Genomic DNA, 20,173 nt, shown 5'->3' with positions numbered 1-20,173 from the left:
AGCAATTATTGAGCTCCTGGTCTTCCTCAGACAGACAGCAATAAATAAGACAGTTGAAGCATCTCTCCTCATGGGGTTTAGATTCTAGATAGGGGAGCTGGAAAGAAACAACACAGAGAAATGAGTCAGGTGTGTTTACCATTTAGAAGAAAATAATGCCATTAAAAAAAAAAAAAACAGAAGGGCGAATGAGGAGGGAAAGTGGCCGTGGGGCAAAAGGAGGGGTGGACGTTAGCAGTCCAGAGTCCTGGGGTCCCTAGACCAGCACCCAACTGTAGCCCAGGGTCTCACTACATAAACCAGGCTGTACCTGAACTCAAGGAGGCCCTCCTGTCTCTGCTTCCCACGTGCTGGGATTAAATGCACGTGCCACCACACCTGGATCATCTTTCCCTCAAAGTTTGAGAGCAGGGCATGGGTATTCTGGAAGGATAGGCTACTTTGGGTCCACATCTGTCCCTAGACAGTCACGGGAGGCTCAGTCACAGCTGAGACATTTCATACAACCCTTCCTGCCCCGTCATGTCAGCACACATCCATCCTCCAGTTAGTCTCCACACCACCTGGGATGTAGTTTTCCTGGCCTCTGTCTTTCCCAAGGAGAAAGGAAGGCTTGCCAAAGCCACACAGGCAAGGGACCCTATGTCCTGGGCCCTAGGGGATGGTGCCTGGGGTTCCTGGTGCTCCCTCCAAGACCTCTTAATGCAGTGGCCCCTCCTGTGCTGACTAAACCCCACTTCAGCCTACTCTCAAATATGGCCTCCTCAGAAACGGGGAGGTACCATAGGCTTCTTTGTGCTTTGAACAGGCTCCTCCCCCTCTGGTTACTTTCCATAGTCAGTGAGCACCCGATTCATCCCGTGTCTTGCCTGTACACACAGGCCCTGGCTCTAGCCTCCTTCGAAGAGCAGGGGCCCTCCCAGCCTGTGAACACTTCAGCTGAAGCCAATACTCTTCAGATTTGCTCCAACCGGATACTCCGAGCCAGTTCTCTGTAATTATGCCAAGGCCATCTAGATAATGGGGAGCTGCTGGGTAGTTGGCTCCAGGAGGGGAAAAGATGGGTCTCATTACCCTGCAAGCCACCTTGTGCTTAAAAGAGAGGGGAGGGGGCGGAGGAGCAAGCTTCTGCTCCCTGAATGACAAAGACACTCCTGGATTTAGACTTCGGACTGCACAGAGATGAGTGAGAACAGAAATGAAGGTGAGCTCGGTGGGGTGACTACGCAAGCCATGAGAATGGAGGGAGGCAGGGACTTTGGGCCACACACAGTGCCCTGGAGCTTAAAAGAAAGTGGAGTTTTATTGTCAAACGGCTTAGACCTAACATTGTAATACAACATTATCCATAAAGCCGGTGCTTGAGAACTGGGTAGTGGAGCTACAGAAGCAAAGCAACAGCAACCTCGGTGTTTTCCGTTTTGACTCTGTGTTGGGTTATGTTCATGGCCGCACTGGGGCACACGAGGCACGGCCACTAGGGGCCGATGTGCCTGGAACCTTCCCTGATAAACACATCCTACTTCTGTGTCTGGTAGACTCAGTTCATTCCTTTGAGCCTCTATTTCTCATCCACAAAGCGAGGCTTGTGGAACTAACTGGAAAGACGGACCAGGTGAAGCCTAGGGGAACCCTACCCTAGCACTGAGCCGATCCCTGCCTGGCTCCTTCCCACCTCCTCTGCTCAAGACCTACCTTGAGCCCGAACTCATGGCAGAGGAACATCGTGCCAGCAGCAGCTTGTCTGACCCTGATGCTGATTTTAACCAACCTGGAGGATCTGGAAGGTAGGTGAGGGCAGACTTAAGGACCCTGAAACCAAGGCAGAGCCAAGGGGTTTGAAGGAGAGGACTGATGAACCCCAGTTCTAATGCTTAGGGCTTGGCTTTAGGGGCAACATTTCTTTGTGCTGCAGCATCATTTACATTTCCTATATAAGAAGTCTTGTCAGAGTCCCCAACTTCTAAGTTCCCTGATGACCTTAGCCCATTTTCACTTCCTTCTTAAAAATACATCTTCCAGGAGAATGCAATTCTTTGTGTGTGGACACTGCGTGTATAGAGAGGGGAGAGGTCACTGTTGAGTGTCTTCATCACGTTCCACCTTGTGCTTGAGATAGAATCTCTTACAGATGCTCTCTGTTTGGGCTAGACTGGCTGGCCACCGAACCTCCTGGATGTTGCAGAGCATGTTTAGTACTTTGAAGTGCTGATACTATACATGTGTAGAAGAAGCAACAAGGTTTTAGACATGTGTGGGTGGGGTTGTTGTTGCTTGGAAAAAAGCTGAGAATCACAGCATATGGTGGAAGGGTCATAAGCCTAGTTTTCTGGGTGGAGGTTGTCTTAAAGAATGAGAGGCAGTGGTAGCCTCAGGCAGCCCCACCACCTGGAGTTTGCTGTCTTGGTTTGTTTCGCTGGCTCATTGAGGCATTAAGAAGGTATTTCTTGGTCGCTCCTGGTATTCTGACCGGTTTTTAGAAACACTGGTAGCATGTTCACTGAGTACAGACCTGGGAGCTTGGTAGAAATGAAGACTTTTTGGTTCTTACCCCAACCTTGATCTAACTGAAGTCCAGGAACTTGGCTTCACTGTCTGAGGCCCGTATCACACTGCTAGGTGATTCAGATGGGCCACAGATGAGCAGCTGCACCCTGGGCTAGGGAGACTAGAAATGAAAGCCCCGAAACAGCTGTCCTGGCACACTAGGAACCTGTGTGAGGGCAGGATGGAGGGACTGGGTATCTGCTGTGACTATCTTGGTGGAGGATGGGGAAACAAGCAAAAAGAAAGGTTTATGTTCTAAAACAGAGGTTGGCAACCCTTTTCTATAAAGGTCGGGATGGTAACTAGTTGAAGCTTTGGGGGGGGGGGGTGCTGGAGCAATGTCTCAGCAGTTCAGGTGTTGATTTTTAGCACTTGCATGTGTGCTCAACAATCTGTAGCCTCAGGTCCAGCATATCCAGCACTCTTCTGATTTCTATGGGCACTGCATGCATGTGGTACACAAACAGAATGCAGGCCAAATATCCATATTCTCTCTCTCTGTCTCTGTCTCTCTCTGTCTCTCTCTCTGTCTCTGTCTCTGTCTCTGTCTCTGTCTCTCTCTCTCTCTCTCTCTCTCTCTCTCACACACACACACACACACACACACACACTGTTTTTCAAGACAGGATTTCTCTATGTAGCTTTGGCTACCCTGAACCTCATTCTGTAGACCAAGCTGGCCTCAAACTTACAGAGGTCTGCCTGCTTCAGCCCCCCAAGAAGCGCTGGGATGAAATATGTGCACCACCACTACCCAGCATAATTAAATAATTAAATTCAAGAGTGTTTAACTGTTGAAGCTCTGAGGGCCGCATGGCCTCCATCACAGCTATTCCACTCTGCCGTTGGCCTCCATCACATCTTGCCTCTGTCTCCCAAGAGCTGGGATGATGGGCACCTGATGCCACACCCAGCTTTTTAACATGGGTGCTGGGGATTGAACTTAGGTCCTCATATTTGTGCAGCAAGCACTTTTCCAACTGAGCCATCTTCCTAGTCCCTGGTTACCTGTTACCTATAGAAACAGGTGAGAGGCCAGGTTTGACCCCCAGGTGACCGTATACTGACCGGTTTCAGTACAATGGTTTACTTGGTACTGGGATTGAACAACACAAGCCCCTCCCTTCTCATTTAGAGCCATCTCTGGTTAGAGCACAGGAAGACCCTAGAAAAGGCCAACTCCCTCTTTTCTCCTAGAGGGCCTTACTGCTTGTTCTCAGGCAGTAAGGACACATTCTAACAGCATCTCAGTAGAATACACCAGCAGCTGGGTGGGGGGACACTTGCATGCGCTCTTGGGCTTTGTGAGCTATTTAGAGCCTAAGCCTCAAGGGTAGAGGTGGGAGAAGCCATCGATGAAGCTGACAATCAGTTCTGTTCCCAACCATGTCAGGACCTCAGGGGAAAGCTGTCTTTTGCTTTCTGTGCTCAATCTCTCTCTCTCTCTAGGCTCCAGCCAGGCTGCCAAGGCTAATAGTGATACCCAGACTCCAAGTCACTTCAAAGTCACCCACCCCAGACTCAGGGATCAGCTGAAGAAGAAGTCCTCCAAAAAGAAGGGCTTCAAATTTGTGCAGGAGAAGATGTTGAAGTTTCAGCATGTCATCAGGAATCAGTTCTTGCAGCAGATAAGCCAGCAGATGCAGTGCGTCCCGCCGGGAGATCAGCAATGCACACAAACCTCCAGGAAGCGGAAAAAGATGGGCTACCTACTGTCTCAGATGGTCAACTTCTTATGGTCTAACACTGTAAAGAAACTGAAGTTCAAAGTACCTCTCCCTTGCTTGGACTCTAGATGTGGCATCAAAGTTGGGCACCAGACCCTGTCACCTTGGCAGACTGGCCAATCCAGGCCTAGTCTGGGTGGCTTTGAGGCTGCCCTTGCCAGCTGCACCCTATCTAAGCGTGGGGCTGGCATCTATGAGTCTTACCACTTAAGCTTCCAGAGCTACGAGGCCTATCAGGCTGACAAATACCACAAGGATAAGAACCCTTCGGTAAGATGGGACGTTTTTGAAAGCTCCAATCACTAGGATTTACTGAGTCCTATGCCTCTCTTATGCTCATCTCTCTTTGTGATGCACTAACATTATTGTCTTAGAATAATGGTATAACTATAGACATAGCTGATAATGTCCCAGAAGATGGAGACCTGGGGGAGAGGAGTGTCTTGAGTCCCTTCATCCCTACCACCTTTCCTTTAACTTCAGAAGTTACTGCACTCGTGCTGGTAAATGAGCCTGCCTTTATAGAATGAAGCACAGCGGCAGGTGGAGGCGACCGTGGGAGAAACAAGCGTTATACTGTTTCCCAGAGCACAGGTGGGATGCTCTCCTCAAGTGATCTAGGAAGGGACCCGGGAAGTCTGAGCCAGCCAGCCGATATGACGGTGGCCGTGATGTTCCCAGAGGGGCGAGAACACATGGACGGAAGGTGGGAAGAGCTTGGTGTGATTGGGAGAAAGACCCATGTGCCCCGAGTAGAGACAACGAGTACTGTGATTAGAAGTAGGGTACAGGTGGACAGGGGTTCAAATGTTCCCCCCAGGGCAGTAAGCAACCAACAAAGGGTTTTTAGCCTAGGAGATTAACAGCAGCAATCCATTCAAAGGGTGGAGTCATTTGTGGCTGCAGTCATGCCTTTCCCTTCTGCTCCTCGTCAAAGGTTTGTATGGCCATCCAGTGGCTTTTGTAGGAAATGTATCTGTTACCTCTATTGTATGTAAGGGCTGCATCTCCTCTAGTAACTTGGAGGTTCCTTCTGGTGTGATAGCAGAGATGGGTACAAGCAGGGTTTGATAAGGCTCCAGGTTCTGGGTAGAGCTAGAGAGGGTCTGCCTGCCACCCAGTGTGTTTGTCTGGTAGATTTCCAACTTCCCTTCTCGTCCTCCTTCAATGGAGCAGATGGAATGCTTTTCTCGAGACATAAGGCAGCTCACAGGAAACGGTGAGTCTAACTAAGGCCTGCCCTCAGGAATTCAGTGGCTAGTACAGGCAGCGCAGTCCAACTACTCTGATTTGTCTGTTGGACTGGGGAGGGGATTGATAGCTGTAAAACTTTAAGTTCTTGATGTTTTCTGTCATTTCACATCATTAGACACCAGTTGAACTATGTTGTGGCATGGTGACATCTTCCCTTGAACTAATCTACAATGGCAGCTTCTTGGCACGCCCAAAGGTGTCCTAGGATGGAGCAAGAAGGCTAACCTAGATTCCTTCCACTTCCAGGGCTACATCAACCTTAGTACCAGCGAGAACAAGCTTTGCCTTGACCTGATAACAGCGAGGGTAAGCAGTACTCAAGGCTTAGCTTCCTGGCCTATTCCTCAGCTTGTGGGAGGTCCAGGAGGAAGACCTAGACATCACGGGGAGAGCCGAGACATTGTTTCTAGAACAGCATAAGTAAGCTCCAGCCAGGCCTGGATGACTGTCCAAAGGTCGTCTAACAGGTATGCAGTGAGCAGCCTGCCCAAAGCTTTGGCCTAGCCTCGTATGTGTCTTCTGTTAAAACTCATTTGTGTCTGACAAGGCTAGCCTCCATTCATGAAGGAGCACATGGCATGCATCCTTGCTCCCCTGCTGGGAGATTTTTTAACTTCTCAGGACAGAGACTTATGCACGAACTAGGAACAAAATAAAGCTTGCTTGGCCTCCCTGGACTACCTGTCTTCACATTCTATTTGTCAACAGTTGACTCAGAGTGACATGAACTTACTTGATGAGGCCCAGCTGCAGTACTCCGACTGGAAAGGACAACCCTTGTAAGTGCCTTTCAGAACTAGGGTCTCTTGTCTACAGGCCCCTTTTATCATCCATTGGCTGTATATAAAATCATCGACAGAATCTTGTGTAGCACAGGCTGGCCTGATACTCCCTGTTTAGCTGAGGATAACCTTGAATTTCTGACCCTCTCACCCTTACCATCATGCTCGCTTTTATTGTGGTGCTGATGATGGAACCCAGAGTTCTGTGCATGCCTTTTAGGAAAGCATCTACCCCCACCTGAGCTATATTCCCTTCCCCCAAATGAACCATATTTAAGATGAACTACTTTCCTGTATCTTTGGCTAATAACTTCCAGGAAATGCCTAACAGGTACGTCTAGCTAGAGGCATGATAGTTAATGAATGCAGCCCAACACAAATCCATTAACTTATTTAAAACTTTGAGAATTGTTGAGTTCTAAAACTCGGTCACTATGTAGGTGACAACGTTGCTTTCAATGACAAAAGGTTGGATTTGCCTAAGAACAGAACATCCCAGGAGGCAGTCTAATTTGGCAGAAACAGCATCTGTCTATAATCCTCTCCTCTCTCAATAGCCCCGTGACCCTGGAGAGGTAACTTTAGTCTATAGTCCTATAAGATGAGGTTGGCTTGGATAGCAAAGACCTCCTTAAGGTTGGATGCTATATTCTTAAAAAAAAAAAAAAAAAAGCATGTCATCTAGATTCTGAGTGAGGAAGGAAGGGTGCCTGGGAATGATAGGGTCTCTCTGGGTCTGTCCGCAGCCTTCGGGAAGAGCTGGCTAGCTTCTTGACCCACTACTGCAAGGCGCCTACACCCCTTGACCCAGAAAATGTGAGTGAGTACAATAGAGGGCTGTCCTTGTGGGTTCCTTCTGCATCATCTGTAGACCACAGGGAGAACCCTCAGAGGGGCAGGGCACAGTAAAAGCCAGCTGGGGAGGTCCCTGGGGGAGGTCCAGTTGAGGGGGGTGGGGGGCTGGGACCTGCCCTGTGGAAGGAGAAGGGAGATGGCCTGTGCATACCCTTCTGATGCAGGGACTGACTTTGACTCTGTCTCTTGGACCTTGTCCTCAGGTGGTGGTTCTAAATGGCTGCTCCTCAGTCTTTGCTTCACTGGCCATGGTTCTGTGTGACCCAGGTGGTAAGTTAGCAGGCTCTCTTTGCCTTTTCTGGCATGTGGGCAGGGATACCCAGGCACTGGGCTTGGGAAGAGAAGACTGTTGAAGGTCTTTTCCACAAGTGCAGGCTACACTGTCCTGCCAGAGATATCATTTCTGGGAACTCCAAGAGAGTTAGAGTCCTCATTAAATATGGAAGAAATATGTGGTAGTTCTCAAAGAGGCCATCTAGATGAAAAGGCCCAGAGGGCCAAGAGAATGGGAAAGAGAGAGGGAAATGAAACCCACCAGGTTCAACACGAGGAAACTTTCCTGTGCATGACCTTTGACCTTTTGTGTCTAGCCTGGTACAGACAAGACTTTTTAAAGTTTGCTAGTACAGACAACTGCTTAGTCAGGAAAGTGTTTGTCACCTGAGTTTCACATAAAAAAAGGCCGGACATTGTGGCATGTGCTTGTAGTGGCATGTGTTTCCAAGGCTGTGGAAGCTGAGACAGGCAGCTCCCTAAAGATTGTTTGCAGCCAGCCTAAATATGCCAATAAAGAGATACTATCTTAATAAACAAGGTGCATTATTCCAAAGTCAGGAGTCTGGGGTTGGCTTCTGATCTTCACATGTGCATGCGCATGGATGAACATGTAGCCACACAGACACTGGTGTCTCAACACACAAAGACTTTTCTAATGGGAAGTGCCCTGTTTGATTTATACCTTGAACTCTGAGTTGTTCACTGCACTTACCCCTCTCAGCCCCCTTCAGTGTGCTTGCAAACTGAGAAATAGTGTTTTCTCCACAAATAGATATGTGTAGAAATGTACCATTTTTTTTAAAAATGAAATAAGCTCAAGGATCGAAAAAGAGATTGCTACACAGGGCTCTTGTCTTATGATCCTTGCTGCTTACATTGACTGGAAGACAGCTTTGTCTCCTTGTGCTCCTAGATGCCCTTCTGATCCCCACACCGTGCTACAATGGCTTTGTCTTCAGCTCCCACCTCTATTCCAAAATCGAGCTTATTCCTGTCCACTTGGAGAGCCAGGTCAGAATGTGGTCTCTTCCCTACTCACCCACCTGGTGATGGTTCTGGGGCCCCCAGGAGGCAGAGGATCGTTGTCCTTTAAGTGATGGTGAGAGTGGGGCAGATACCAGGGTGAAGAAGCTATGTAGGACCAACACCCTGACATGAAGGCTAAGAACTGTATGGGGCTTGTGAGCTGAGAAACCAGGCTCGGTAGCAAGCCTCTCTCAGCAGTGTGTGTCTTCCAGGTCCCCAGATCCAACTTGGATTCTTTCCAACTCACTGTGGATAAGCTCAAGCTTGCCCTGACTCAGGCTAAGAAGAAGGTAAGGGTGGCGAGTGGGGAAGCCTTAATTTCATGTTTGCCACTGTTGGCCTTGAAAAGGCTGAGTAACAAGACTTAGATACAAGATGTGGGGGCTTTCTCCAGATAGGAAAGACAGCAAGTAGTTCTAAGTATCTGACTTCACTGTAGAAATGAGTACCATCCATGGAAACTTCCAGAACACTTCCCTCTTTTCCCCTTTGCTGGCAGCATGGAGTTGCATCCATGAGATCCTACCTGGGCTTTATCAAGGTGTCCTAAGTTAGAGGTCTCGAGCCATAAAGGATGCTTAGTGGGAGTTGGGCAGATGTAATAGACTTGTATTCACTCTTGTGTTTGGGTTTCTTCTCAGGCAAAAAAGGTCAAAGGCCTTGTGCTCATCAACCCCCAGAATCCTCTGGGTGATGTCTACACTCAGTCGTCACTGCAAGAATACCTGGTCTTTGCTAAGACGTACGTATTCCACCCTGTCACACGTAGACGAGAAGTTAGAAACCGAAGTAACTTACCCAAGATTACCCATCCTGCTTTGCAGGGCTCTATAAAGACTACTTCTCACCATCTGTCTTCCCATTGCCTGTCCAGCCTCTTCCCACATAGACATTGACCTAGGAACCAGAGCAGGGCTCTGTAGCTTTCCTAGTCCTGGTGGCAGAAGTACTTTATCCCAGTATCTATTTCCAGACTACCTGGACTGCAGTACCAAGGATGAAGGATGCTCCGAGACTCTCTTGGCTCCCTGCTAGGGACAGGGTAACAACAGTTGCCTCTGGAGTCCTGCAGCAAGCCCTTCTAGGACAGAGGATTTGCTTTCTAGAAATGGCACTCAGACTCCATGACTGACCCAGGTCAGCCAGCAGTAGAGACAAAAATGAGGGCTGCCATCAAGAACTCAATGGAGCTGAGTGTAAATTCTGGCTGTCTGGGTTGCTTTCCTGTTGCTGTCATAATACCCTGCAAAGGAAGGATTGTCTGGCTTCATGGCTCCTGGGTACAGCTCATGGCAGGAGAGCCAGGATGATAGGAGACTTAAGCATCTGGTCACGCTGGGGTCCATGGGAAACAGAGAGCAAGACTGTTCTGCTCCACTAGCTTCTGCTCCCCTCCCCCTTTCCTTTCCTTTCCTTTCCTTTCCTTTCCTTTCCTTTCCTTTCCTTTCCTTTCCTTTCCTTTCCTTTCCTTTCCTTTCCTTCTTTCTTTCTTTTTCAGCTCAGGACTCAAGACCAGAAAGTGGGGGCACCGACTTTAGGGTGGGTCTTCCTACCTCACTTAACCTAAATGCAACAATCCTCCCAAATCGGTCCAGAGGCTGGTCTCTTAGGTGATTCCAGATCCTGTGAAATTCACAATCGATGCGAGCTCCGGGACCTTACTAGGCCGAGTCAACTCTTGGTCTGTCTCAGGGCCTAACTTTGTATCTGTGACATGGGGTAACAGTGCTGTGCCCAGGGGTCATGGCAAACTGAGGATGCAAGTGTGTTCAAAGCCCATCCAGTGCTGTGACTCAGTTTAGACCCTGGTGGCAACTGCTGTCTGTCACGGATTTAAACACTGGGAGAAGCTCTGCCTCTTCTGCTGTCTGCTTGGTCTTTAAGGGGTTAAATGTGTTATCCATGGGTGTCTTTTGGGTCCTGTTCCCTCTCTGTACTGCCAGCTAGAGCAAAGTTCCCTTCTTGTGTTCTTCATAGTGTCCCTTGGAGAGGTGGAGAGTAAGCTCTTGGGATAAATAACTGACCTATGTCCAAGAACAGCAAAGAGTGAGAGTGAAGATTGCAGGGTCAGCTGGCAGGATGGCTCAGTGAGTCCAGGTGCCTGCCGCCAAGTCTGACAAACTGAGCAACAGGATTCCAACAAGTTGTTCTCTGCTTTCCACCCACGGACCATGCAGAGAGTGTAAGCATAGGCTTGGGCTCACAGACACATACACACGCACGCACGCATGCACGCACGTGTGAGCGCACACACGCTAAAATGTAATAAGTTATTGCTAGAAACTAGAAGTATTTTTTCTTTCCCAACTCCAGTCACAAGCTGCACGTGATCATGGACGAGATTTACATGCTGTCAGTGTTTGAGCCGTCTGTCACATTTCACAGCGTTCTGAGCATAAAAGAGTAAGTTTGTCCACTCCAGTGTTGGGAGCAAGAACCACAAGGCTCCGGCTTTGTAGGTGTTTTCATGAAGCAGGAACTTGCCTGGCTGGGTGCTGGGGAACAAGTCAAGTACCCGTGGGGGGTTTTTAATATTCACAAAGTGCCCACTGCTCTCGAGAGTGTGGAGTCCAAGTGCCATTCTGTGTATCTGTGAACACTGGGCAAGGCGGCGAGGGTGGTCAAGGGGTGGCAGGTCAGTCAGGAAAGTGTGAGGATCTGAGTTCTGAGTTCCCAGAACCTACGGGAAAACTCTAGCACGGCAACACGTGACCCTAGAGGTAGGGGAGGAGCTAAGCAGGGCCGATCCCTGGAGCTCATTGGCCACACTGCCTGAATGAAATGAAGAGCTTGGGTTCATTGAGAGACCTTATCTGTAGTGGAGGCATTGGGGAAGTAGAAAGTGGTCTAAAAAAATACCCGGTTTTAACCTGTGTCTTTCATACCTATATGTGCACATGCACGCACGCGCATGTACACATGCCCACACACCTATCTATGCAGCAAGGAAAGCCCCCAGGGATTGGTGGTCAGGTAGGGACTTCTTTACAAAGCATCTTGCTCTTTAGCCCAACTTGACTTTGAATTCTTAATTCTCCTGCCTCCACCTCCTGAGTGCTGGAAATATATGTATATTCATTCCACCATGCCCAACTCAAACTTTTTTGGGGGGGTGGTGGTATAGAATTTGACTGTAAGACTGAGATTTCATCAAAGCAAGACATTGGCATGCCTGCTAGAAGGAACACCTTTGGTGAAAGGTGGGGCAGTAAGAGATAGGTATAGTCTAGAATGGACAAGTGTGCACGTTCTAAAAGTAGTAGGCAGCTGACTTCTTGAGAGGACAGCTGCTAGGGAAGCAGTCTTGGACTAGATCTATAGTCAGATCCACAATAGCAGAGTCAGTCAGGCAGTTCCTCAGTGGGTGCTTGAGTGCTGTTCCATGTACACTTTTCAGGGACACCTTGTGTTGACCTCTAGCTTAGCTGTCACCAGTGTCTCTTGAACCTGGACATGTTAGAACCTGTCTAGGAGGAACCTAACCTCCACGGTCTCCTTTCCATCAGAGAGGTCATTTACCCACCTTTCACCCATTTCCCCTCTAACTTTGATTTTTGTTTCTAACTTCTTCTCCAGCTTGCCTGACCCTAACATGACCCATATGATCTGGGGCACTAGTAAGGTAAGCCCAGCCCCTGTCTTTGGGTCTGGAAGGAAGGGAAGCCAGGAACAAAAGAGACAAGAAAAATTACATGTTCCTTCTTCAACTTCTCTTCCTCCAGGATTTCGGCATGTCTGGCATCCGCTTTGGTGTTCTCTATACACACAACAAGGAGGTAGCCTCTGCCATGAAAGCTTTTGGCTACCACCATGGGGTCTCTGGCATTACTCAGTACAAGCTGTGCCGACTGCTCCAGGACAAAGGTACTAAGCAGGACCTTAGGAAAGCATCTTGGCTAGACTTTATGGCTGTGTGGGATTGCTAGGTTTCCTGGGGTGGGGGGAGACTCTAGCAGGGGCTCAATAAACTTGAGGATCTGTTCACTGTCTAAAGTTAAACTGTGGAGGACAGGGTGAAGCTCAGTGGGCACATGGGTTTGGAAGCCTCTTTCAAACCAGGCTGGGTTTTAATCCTGAAAGCCTAATAGTCCCTATGTAGATAAGGATGACCTTGAACTTGGAGATCTACACGCATCTGCCTCCCAAGTGCTGGGATTAAAGGCTTATACCACCACTGCCTGGCATAATTAAAACTTTTTAAACAGTATAAGGTGGGCATAAAGGTTTCTACAGCCTCATGTCACTCTTTCCCTGTTATTAGCTGAGAATAGTAGTGCTGAATTCATCCCAGAGAGTAGCCGGGCTCTCCCAATCCAGTGTGTGGGGTTCAAGAGCCCTAGCAAAAGCTTTGTGTATATACTAACTCTCTCAGATGACAATAGTGGCAGCAGTCACCTTTGTGGGCTGCCTTAGCCACAGGCCTCTATTATCTACTCAAAGGGAACATTCTAGAAGAACATTAAGATGCCCACTGTCTGCTCTATAAAGTCCTATATAAGAGTTGTGTGCCAGGATAGTATCAATTCAGACCCAGCAAGGCAGACTCCGTCTTGTATTGAAGTGGCTCACATGAAGCCAGCTAAGGTACACTTGGGAAGAACCCCTCCCTCTGAGCCCTCCCCCTCAGATGTCTTCTGTAAGATCTGTGATCATCTTCCTCTGCTTATCCAGAGTGGATCAGTAAGGTGTACCTTCCTAAAAACCATAGCCGGCTCCAGAAGGCTTACAGCTATATCACTAAGATCCTGAAGGACTTGAAGATCCCCTTTTACAACGGTGGCTCTGGCCTCTTTGTCTGGATCAACTTGAAAGCTGTAAGTTCTGCAAACAGCAGGCACTGGGCTTACCATTCGGCTGGTCTTGTGCTCAGCTCTGCCCCCCCCCCCCTTTTCCTTTCCCCTTTCCTAGTATCTGAGTCCATGCACATTTGACCAAGAGCAGATCCTTCACCAGCGCTTCCGGGACAAGAAGCTGTTATTATCTAGTGGCAAATCCTACATGTGTATAGAGCCTGGCTGGTTCCGACTCGTCTTTGCAGAAACCCACCTTCACCTACAAGTGGGTGAGTGCTGCTGACCCCCCCCCATCAGATATGCAGTAGAGAGGCCCCACCAACTCTTCCCTAATATATTCTGCCTTCAATAGCCTGTAACTTCAGCTTCTCTGAGCCACCCTTTTCTATTCTATTAATTATGCTCCTTCATAAACAGGAAGTAATCCATTCCTTAAAGTACCCATTTATCCCTGTATCCTACCCTTTGAGTCTCCGTGTTCTGCGTCTACCACGCACATGTTTGAGAATGTCTTCTGGACCAGAGACTTCTAAGGAACAGTTTTCTGCCCATGTGGGACTAGAGTCTAGTGGGTGTGGTGGACAAAATGATCAGGGCAAACATTGTATGTTCTATCAGAATCCGCACACTCCTCAGGGAACGTGAAGAACACAGTGTTTATATGAATGGTTATTTATAGCGTCTCATTAGTTGCCAGACATTTTCCTACCTGCTGAGAAGAGCAATGAGCCTCTTAGCCTCATAAACATTTAGTCTCCTGTGGAAAATAGACAGAGGGAGCTAGGCATGGGCATGGGCATGGGCATTCACACTTGCCATCCTGGCACTTGGAAGGAGACAGGAGGTCTGAGAGTTCAAAGCTAGCCTGGGCCACATAACAGAGAAGAGCTCCTATATCAAAAGTAACCGATCAAGCCTAGTGGAAGGTTAAGCAGCAAACAAGCCATAGGACAGACTTCGACTTAGACCTTCTTCTTTCCGGCAGGCCCGTGATTTGATGTCAGGTTCAAAAAGAGCCCAGAAGAGATAGAACAGGTTATCTTCAAGTTCCATCCCAAAGAAGTAAGGCTGATTTCAGCACCCATAAACAGAGGCTCTGATGGTCCGCTGCTACCCGGGTCTGTCCGGGCTCTGTCTGCACTCTGTTAGCTCAGTCTCCCCTTCTGTTTCCTTTGCACCCTCTAGCCATGGATCGGTTCTGCCACGTGCTTGCTGAACACAAAAAGCATGAAAAGTAAACAGCAGGAGCAGGCAGCCAGGACATAGACTGCTGCCCCCACCCAGTGGCTCCAGAGAGCCTGCTGTCACTTGCTCAGGGGCCCCTGAAAGTAACCTCGTGGCCAGGAGACAGGAGGAGGAATTGGAGTCACCGTGCTGTCTGACCTCACTCATCGAGTCCCCTACGCTGAGTGTCTGACATTTTTAGAAGCCTTGTTTCTTTTAGTCTTCGCTAGCCAGACTGTGCTCAAAATGATGTTTTTATTGTAGTAGGAGGGAGAAGGCCTAAGGAACCCTGGAGAGGTAAAGGCTGTTCCCCGGATTCCTTTTTAGATGGCTTTGTTTTGCATTCACCATTTAATAAAAGTCATGCTCTATTTTCTCCAGCTCCAGGCCTGCTTTATTTCTGGTTCACATTCCTTTTTGGAGGGAGATGATTTGTTTTGTTCTAAGTCCTTTGGAAATCTTGCATGTGAAGAGTACTGACTGAGAGAAATCTGGGGTGACATCCCAGAGGGTAAGAGTGCTTTGCTCTGCAAGCATGAGGACCTGAGTTCAAATCCCAGGCACCTCATGTAAAAGCCTAGGCATGGCTCTGAGTACCCCTATCCTTAGCACTGGAGGAGGGGGGCACACACAGGTGCACAATAACATCTGATAAGCAATCAAGTCTAGTCAAAATGACAGGAAATCCCATCTCAGTGCAACAAGGTTGGAAGCCTTAGTGGAAGATCTTGAGGTCCTGTTATGACTTCCCCATGTGACATGCATGCACTCATGCATACTCAACATATACACTCACGTACACTCGCATACACTCACATTCACATACTCTCACATACTCATACATACACTCACACATACACAGGCACCCATACACACTCACACCCATACACACACTCACCAACACACTCATATCTCACTCACCAGTACACAACTCACCGACACACTCACCCATTCACATATACACTCACATATACACACTCACTGATATACATACATACATACTCACACACTCACACTCAATCACATACACACTCACTGACACTCTCTCCTGCTGTGGCAGGCCTGTAGGGAAGGGAAGGAATGACTCCTAGCTGGATGCTGAAGGAACACTAAGTGTTAGTTGTACCATCTTTATAAGCTCCCAATCCTCCATTCTTTTCTTTTCTTTTTTTTTGGGGGGGGGGGGTTCGAGACAGGGTTTCTCTGTGTAGCCCTGGCTGTCCTAGAACTCACTCTGTAGACCAGGCTGGACTCGAACTCAGAAATCCACCTGCCTCTGCCTCCCAAGTGCTAGGATTAAAGGCGTGCACCACCACTGCTCGGCCCAATCTTCCATTCTTATAAATGGCTGAAGGACTGGTTGGGGTGTTATGGGTATTCCTGCATTCAAATGCCAAAGATCTTCCAAAAGGTTTTAAGACAAATCTTGGAATGTTAGCTTGTTCAGGCAGCTATAATAAAATACCAGCTGGGAGTGGTGGCTCACGCCTTTAATCCCAGCACTTGGGAAGCAGAGGCAGGCAGATTTCTGAGTTCAAGGCCAGCCTGGTCTACAAAGTGAGTTCCAGGACAGCCAGGGCTACACAGAGAAACCCTGTCTCTAAATAAATAATAAATAAATAAATAAATAAATAAATAAATAAATAAAATACCAGAAACTTACAAAGAATGAAAATCTGTTTCTTACAGTCCTAGAAGCTGTGAAGTCCAAGAACCCAATAGATAAGTATCTGGTGGGGCCATCTTCTTTCTTCCTGTGACATCACATGATTTGGGGGCTGGGGCTCCTTCTGTTTTCATGATCTGATCACTTCCCAAGGGTTCCACCTGATAGCTATCATTTGAGGGGTGAAGATTGCACATATGAATTTCAGGGTTGGGGATCACAGACCCCAGTTCCCAGAACTGGGATTTTCCATTCCTGTCTCCTGACATCCCCACAGTTCAAATTGTGCCCACCTGAGCTTCTGGGAAGTCCTTGCCTAGTGGAGGTTGTGAAATGCCCAGAACAGAGTCAGAATCTTTTGTGGAAGATGGAAAAGCTGCTAGTACTCACTGATAGCTCTGTTTACTCGTGTGGATTGTGTCCACATCCACACATCCACACATACACATCCCTCTGGGAACAGGTTTGTCCCACCTCTTTTTGTCTTTCTGTACAACCTAGTCTGGCCTTGAACACACATCTTCCTCAGCTTCCCCGGTGCTAGGATTACAGGTATATGTCAGTAGCTCTGGTAGGTCCTCCCGCTCCTCTTCCCCTTCTTCCTCCTCCTTGTCCTTCTTTCTTTTTTTCAATCAAGGAAGGGAAGTATATTGCTTTTCTCAAGCAACTTAAGGAAGGGCTTATTTTAGCTCATGGTTTGAGGTTTCCATGCACTGTGGTGGAGAAGCAAAGCTTTAGCGTGGAGTGAGCCTTTAGCTGTGGCAGCAGAACATGGGGCAGTGGGCGTGCTGCATCCACAGCCAGGAAGCAGAGATGGTTGCTGCTGATCACCTCACGTTCTCCTCTCTTATCCAGACTGGGACCCCAGCCTGTGGGATGGTGCTACACACACTGAGGGTCGCTCTTCCTAAGCTAAGCCTCTCTGGAAATAAACTCAGACACACCCAGAGTTGTGTATTCTCGGTAGTCCTAGGTGGTTCTAAATCCAGTCAAGTTGATTGCGGAGATAAACTGTCACAGGAAGTCGTTTAATAAATCCTGATTCTTCAAAGTTTATTGTGCTAGATAATGTTCTTTAGAGACTGGTTTTGAACCAGGTATGGTGGTGTATACCTATAATCCTAGTACTCAAAAGGCTGAGGCAGAAGAATTGTGGGGCGAAGGCCAGCCTGGGCTATAATAGTAAGACCTCACCTCAGGCAGAAAGGGAATTCATTGGAAGAGCCCAGGAGACCAGAGGCACTCTCAGGACCTTTATGAAGGAAGGTAGTAGTCTTTCTGGCATGGACAGGAGGAGTCATGCCTCCCATGGAAGGATGAGTCTGCTTCTGTGTCTCTTCAACTCAATATTCAGATGGGGGGCGGGGCTGGTGAGGTGGCTCAGTGAGTAAAGGCACCTGCCAAGCCTGATGACCCGAGTTTGATCCCCAAGCCTCATACACTGGAAGGGGAGAAGCGACTTTCAGAAGTTGTCCTCTGACTTCCACATGCATATAATGACACACGCCCGAAGTAAATAAATGTAATTTTTAAAAAAGTTGTCTGGTGTTTTAAAGTTCTGGACATTGCACTTTCTTGTTAACATTTGCTATTTGTATTAGTTATCCGCGCCCCCCCCCCCCCCCCACCACCATGGCTATGACAACTGCCTGAAAAGGCAATTTGAGAGCAGAAAGGGCAGGCATGGTGGCCCATGGTAGCATCTGCTTGCAAGCCCCCAGACTTGGGAGGCAGAAGCAAAATGAACACTACATATCTGAGGCCAGTCTGAATTATCTAGGAGGTTCCAGACCAGCAAGGCTGCCTAGTGACACAGCAAGAGTTTGTCTCATGGCTTTGGTGGTTAATCTTGATTGACAACTTGACCAGATCTGGAGTCCACTAGGAGGCAGGTGAGCTTTTCTTTTCTTTCCTTTTCTTTTCCTTCCCTTCCCTTTTCTTTTCTTTTCGGTGAGCTTTTTTTCTGATTGGGTTAATGGAGATGGGACGAGCCACCCTAAGTGCAGGTGACACAGTGTAGTGGTGGGCAGAGGGGGAAGCTCTTGCCTCTGTGCCTCACTGGTGAATTTACTCAGGTTTCAAGCCATCTACCCTGCCACTGCCTCTGCTACTGTATTGCCACCACCCTTCACTAACATCAGAGCCAAACCTCTCCAGCCTTCTAATGTGGACTGATGACCAGTGGCACTCCCAGAATCCTCCAGTATTAGGGTTCTGTAGAAGAAGAGAACTAATGGAATATATAGTCACATAAATTCATATATAATATGATTTATTAGCATGACTTACAGGCGGTGATCCACCTAATCCAACAATGGCAAGCTCTTGATAGACAGTCTGAGAATCCAGATGTTCAGTCCATGAGGCTAGTGTCTCAGCTTGTCTTCAGTATACCTCAGAATCCCCAAAGTAGGCTCTGGTGCTAGTGAGGGAGGCCCTCGGGAGAAGGATAGATATATGAATTTGCCAGCCAGAATGGGGCAAGCTGGAAAAAGCAAAAATCTCTTTCTTCCATGACCCTTATAGAGGCTGTGACAAGGTGTGGCCCAGATTTAAGGTGGGTCTTCCAACCTCAATGATCCAGTTAACTAAAAATTCCTTCCAGATGTGCCTAGCTGCTTGCTAGTTATTTCCAGATGTAGTCAAGTTTACAGCCAAGAATAACCATCACAAGTCCACCCCTTGTCATCTTGACACACAATCACCTCTTATACCATGCTTAATTTCCAAGTGAAAAAAATGAGGTCATGACTATGCCTAACATGATGTAACCATCTCATGTACAGCCGTAAACACGGTATGTATTTTAGAACAGGTGGCAATATTCCCTTGAGGGGCATTCTTTGAGTATCTCATAACTTAAATATGACAACCACTGATATTATCTTAATTTGATGTTAGCATTACATGATAAGGGATTTGACAAAAGAAAACAAATATCTGTACAAACACAGTCTTAACACAATGTGACAGAAACGGTCACGTCGATCACAATCCTCACTTCAGCAGTTGGTTTGAGCTGGTGTGTATAACTACCTTCCTCTCCTACTCTTCTGTATTTCCTCTGTCCTTAGTAAGCACCTCAATAGGTCTTGGTGTTTTTCTTGGAAGAGTGACCCATACCAAGGACATTTATAAAAAGGAGCATTTACCTAGGGGCTTGCTTACAGATCCAGAGGGGAGTGCAGTGACAGGCAGGCATGGTGCTGCAGCAGTGGCTAAGAACTTACATGATCCTCAGGCGGAAGGCAGAGAAAGAGACGGGGCGTGGCTTTTGAAACCTCAAAGGCCACACATTTGCCAACAAAAGCACACTTTATAATTCTTAAACAGTCCACCAAACGGGAACCAAATATTCAAAAACATAAGCCTGGGGGCGGGCATTCTCATCCAAACCACCACAACTTCTGTGACAGATTGGAACTACGGAGGCATGCTACCTTGTCAACTTAGCCATCACTGGCGCGCAGTGTCTCCTGTGTGAGCATAGCCACTGTTAAACTACCTAGATTATGCTCCTGACTCTGGGAGGCTTATAGGTGGCAGTATTATATTTGCATAGATCGTTATCTATCGGTCTGAGCCTCCTGGTCTGTGTTTGACAAGAGGTTGTTTCCTAGCATAACTATAAGAGGTGGAGTTATTCGATTTGGTATTTGCACTCAATTTGGCATGCCTCTGCAGGCACACAGTGAAAACGACTTACAACTTCTCGTTGCTTTCTTGCATTTTTTTCTAGTACCTGGAATTGAAGTTTTTCCTTTGTCTCCTCACATCTCTAAAAATCTATTTAGTATAGACTGGAATTCAAAGAAGTCCCCCTTTGAGAGCTATTCATTCCTGGGTGTTCCCATGGCCATATGAATATACATATACATGTCGATACTTTTCTATATTTCTTTTGTAAATCTTTTTTTTCCGGGCCTTGAGAGAAGCCTTTACAAATAGATGGCGGGGAGATCTCATGCTTAGGTAATGCCCAGGAAGATTGGTGTTTCAGCGGCTCTGAGCAAGTGTGTCCGA

The 20,173-nt window shown here is 47.7% G+C and overlaps 1 protein-coding gene across 4 annotated transcripts in view; it reads left to right on the top strand.

Annotated features, from left to right (window-relative positions):
* Positions 1 to 14,866, top strand: part of Accsl (1-aminocyclopropane-1-carboxylate synthase (non-functional)-like) — a 75,123-nt gene extending 60,257 nt beyond the window's left edge. Inside the window, exons 1-16 of one of the 4 annotated variants that reach the window (XM_011239645.3) lie at positions 988 to 1,204; positions 1,539 to 1,787; positions 3,997 to 4,544; positions 5,775 to 5,834; positions 6,237 to 6,307; positions 7,057 to 7,126; positions 7,369 to 7,435; positions 8,355 to 8,452; positions 8,680 to 8,757; positions 9,109 to 9,209; positions 10,781 to 10,870; positions 12,044 to 12,089; positions 12,190 to 12,331; positions 13,139 to 13,281; positions 13,376 to 13,529; positions 14,446 to 14,864. In XM_011239645.3, coding sequence (XP_011237947.1) covers positions 1,754 to 1,787; positions 3,997 to 4,544; positions 5,775 to 5,834; positions 6,237 to 6,307; positions 7,057 to 7,126; positions 7,369 to 7,435; positions 8,355 to 8,452; positions 8,680 to 8,757; positions 9,109 to 9,209; positions 10,781 to 10,870; positions 12,044 to 12,089; positions 12,190 to 12,331; positions 13,139 to 13,281; positions 13,376 to 13,529; positions 14,446 to 14,498 — 1,755 coding nt within the window. In that variant the 5' untranslated portion in view covers positions 988 to 1,204; positions 1,539 to 1,753 and the 3' untranslated portion in view covers positions 14,499 to 14,864. Of the gene's footprint in view, positions 1 to 987; positions 1,205 to 1,538; positions 1,788 to 3,996; positions 4,545 to 5,409; positions 5,494 to 5,774; positions 5,996 to 6,236; positions 6,308 to 7,056; positions 7,127 to 7,368; positions 7,436 to 8,354; positions 8,453 to 8,679; positions 8,758 to 9,108; positions 9,210 to 10,780; positions 10,871 to 12,043; positions 12,090 to 12,189; positions 12,332 to 13,138; positions 13,282 to 13,375; positions 13,530 to 14,445 lie in introns of those variants that run through there. The other 3 variants (NM_001033452.4, NM_001363092.1, NM_001363093.1) reach the window with 3 other exon arrangements.
* Positions 14,867 to 20,173: the final 5,307 nt, after the last annotated feature.

The sequence above is a fragment of the Mus musculus genome, chromosome 2 (genome assembly GCF_000001635.26).
Source record: "Mus musculus strain C57BL/6J chromosome 2, GRCm38.p6 C57BL/6J".
NCBI lineage: Eukaryota > Metazoa > Chordata > Mammalia > Rodentia > Muridae > Mus > Mus musculus.
Note: the sequence above shows the minus strand (reverse complement) of the source record. Positions and strands in the feature narration are given on the sequence as shown.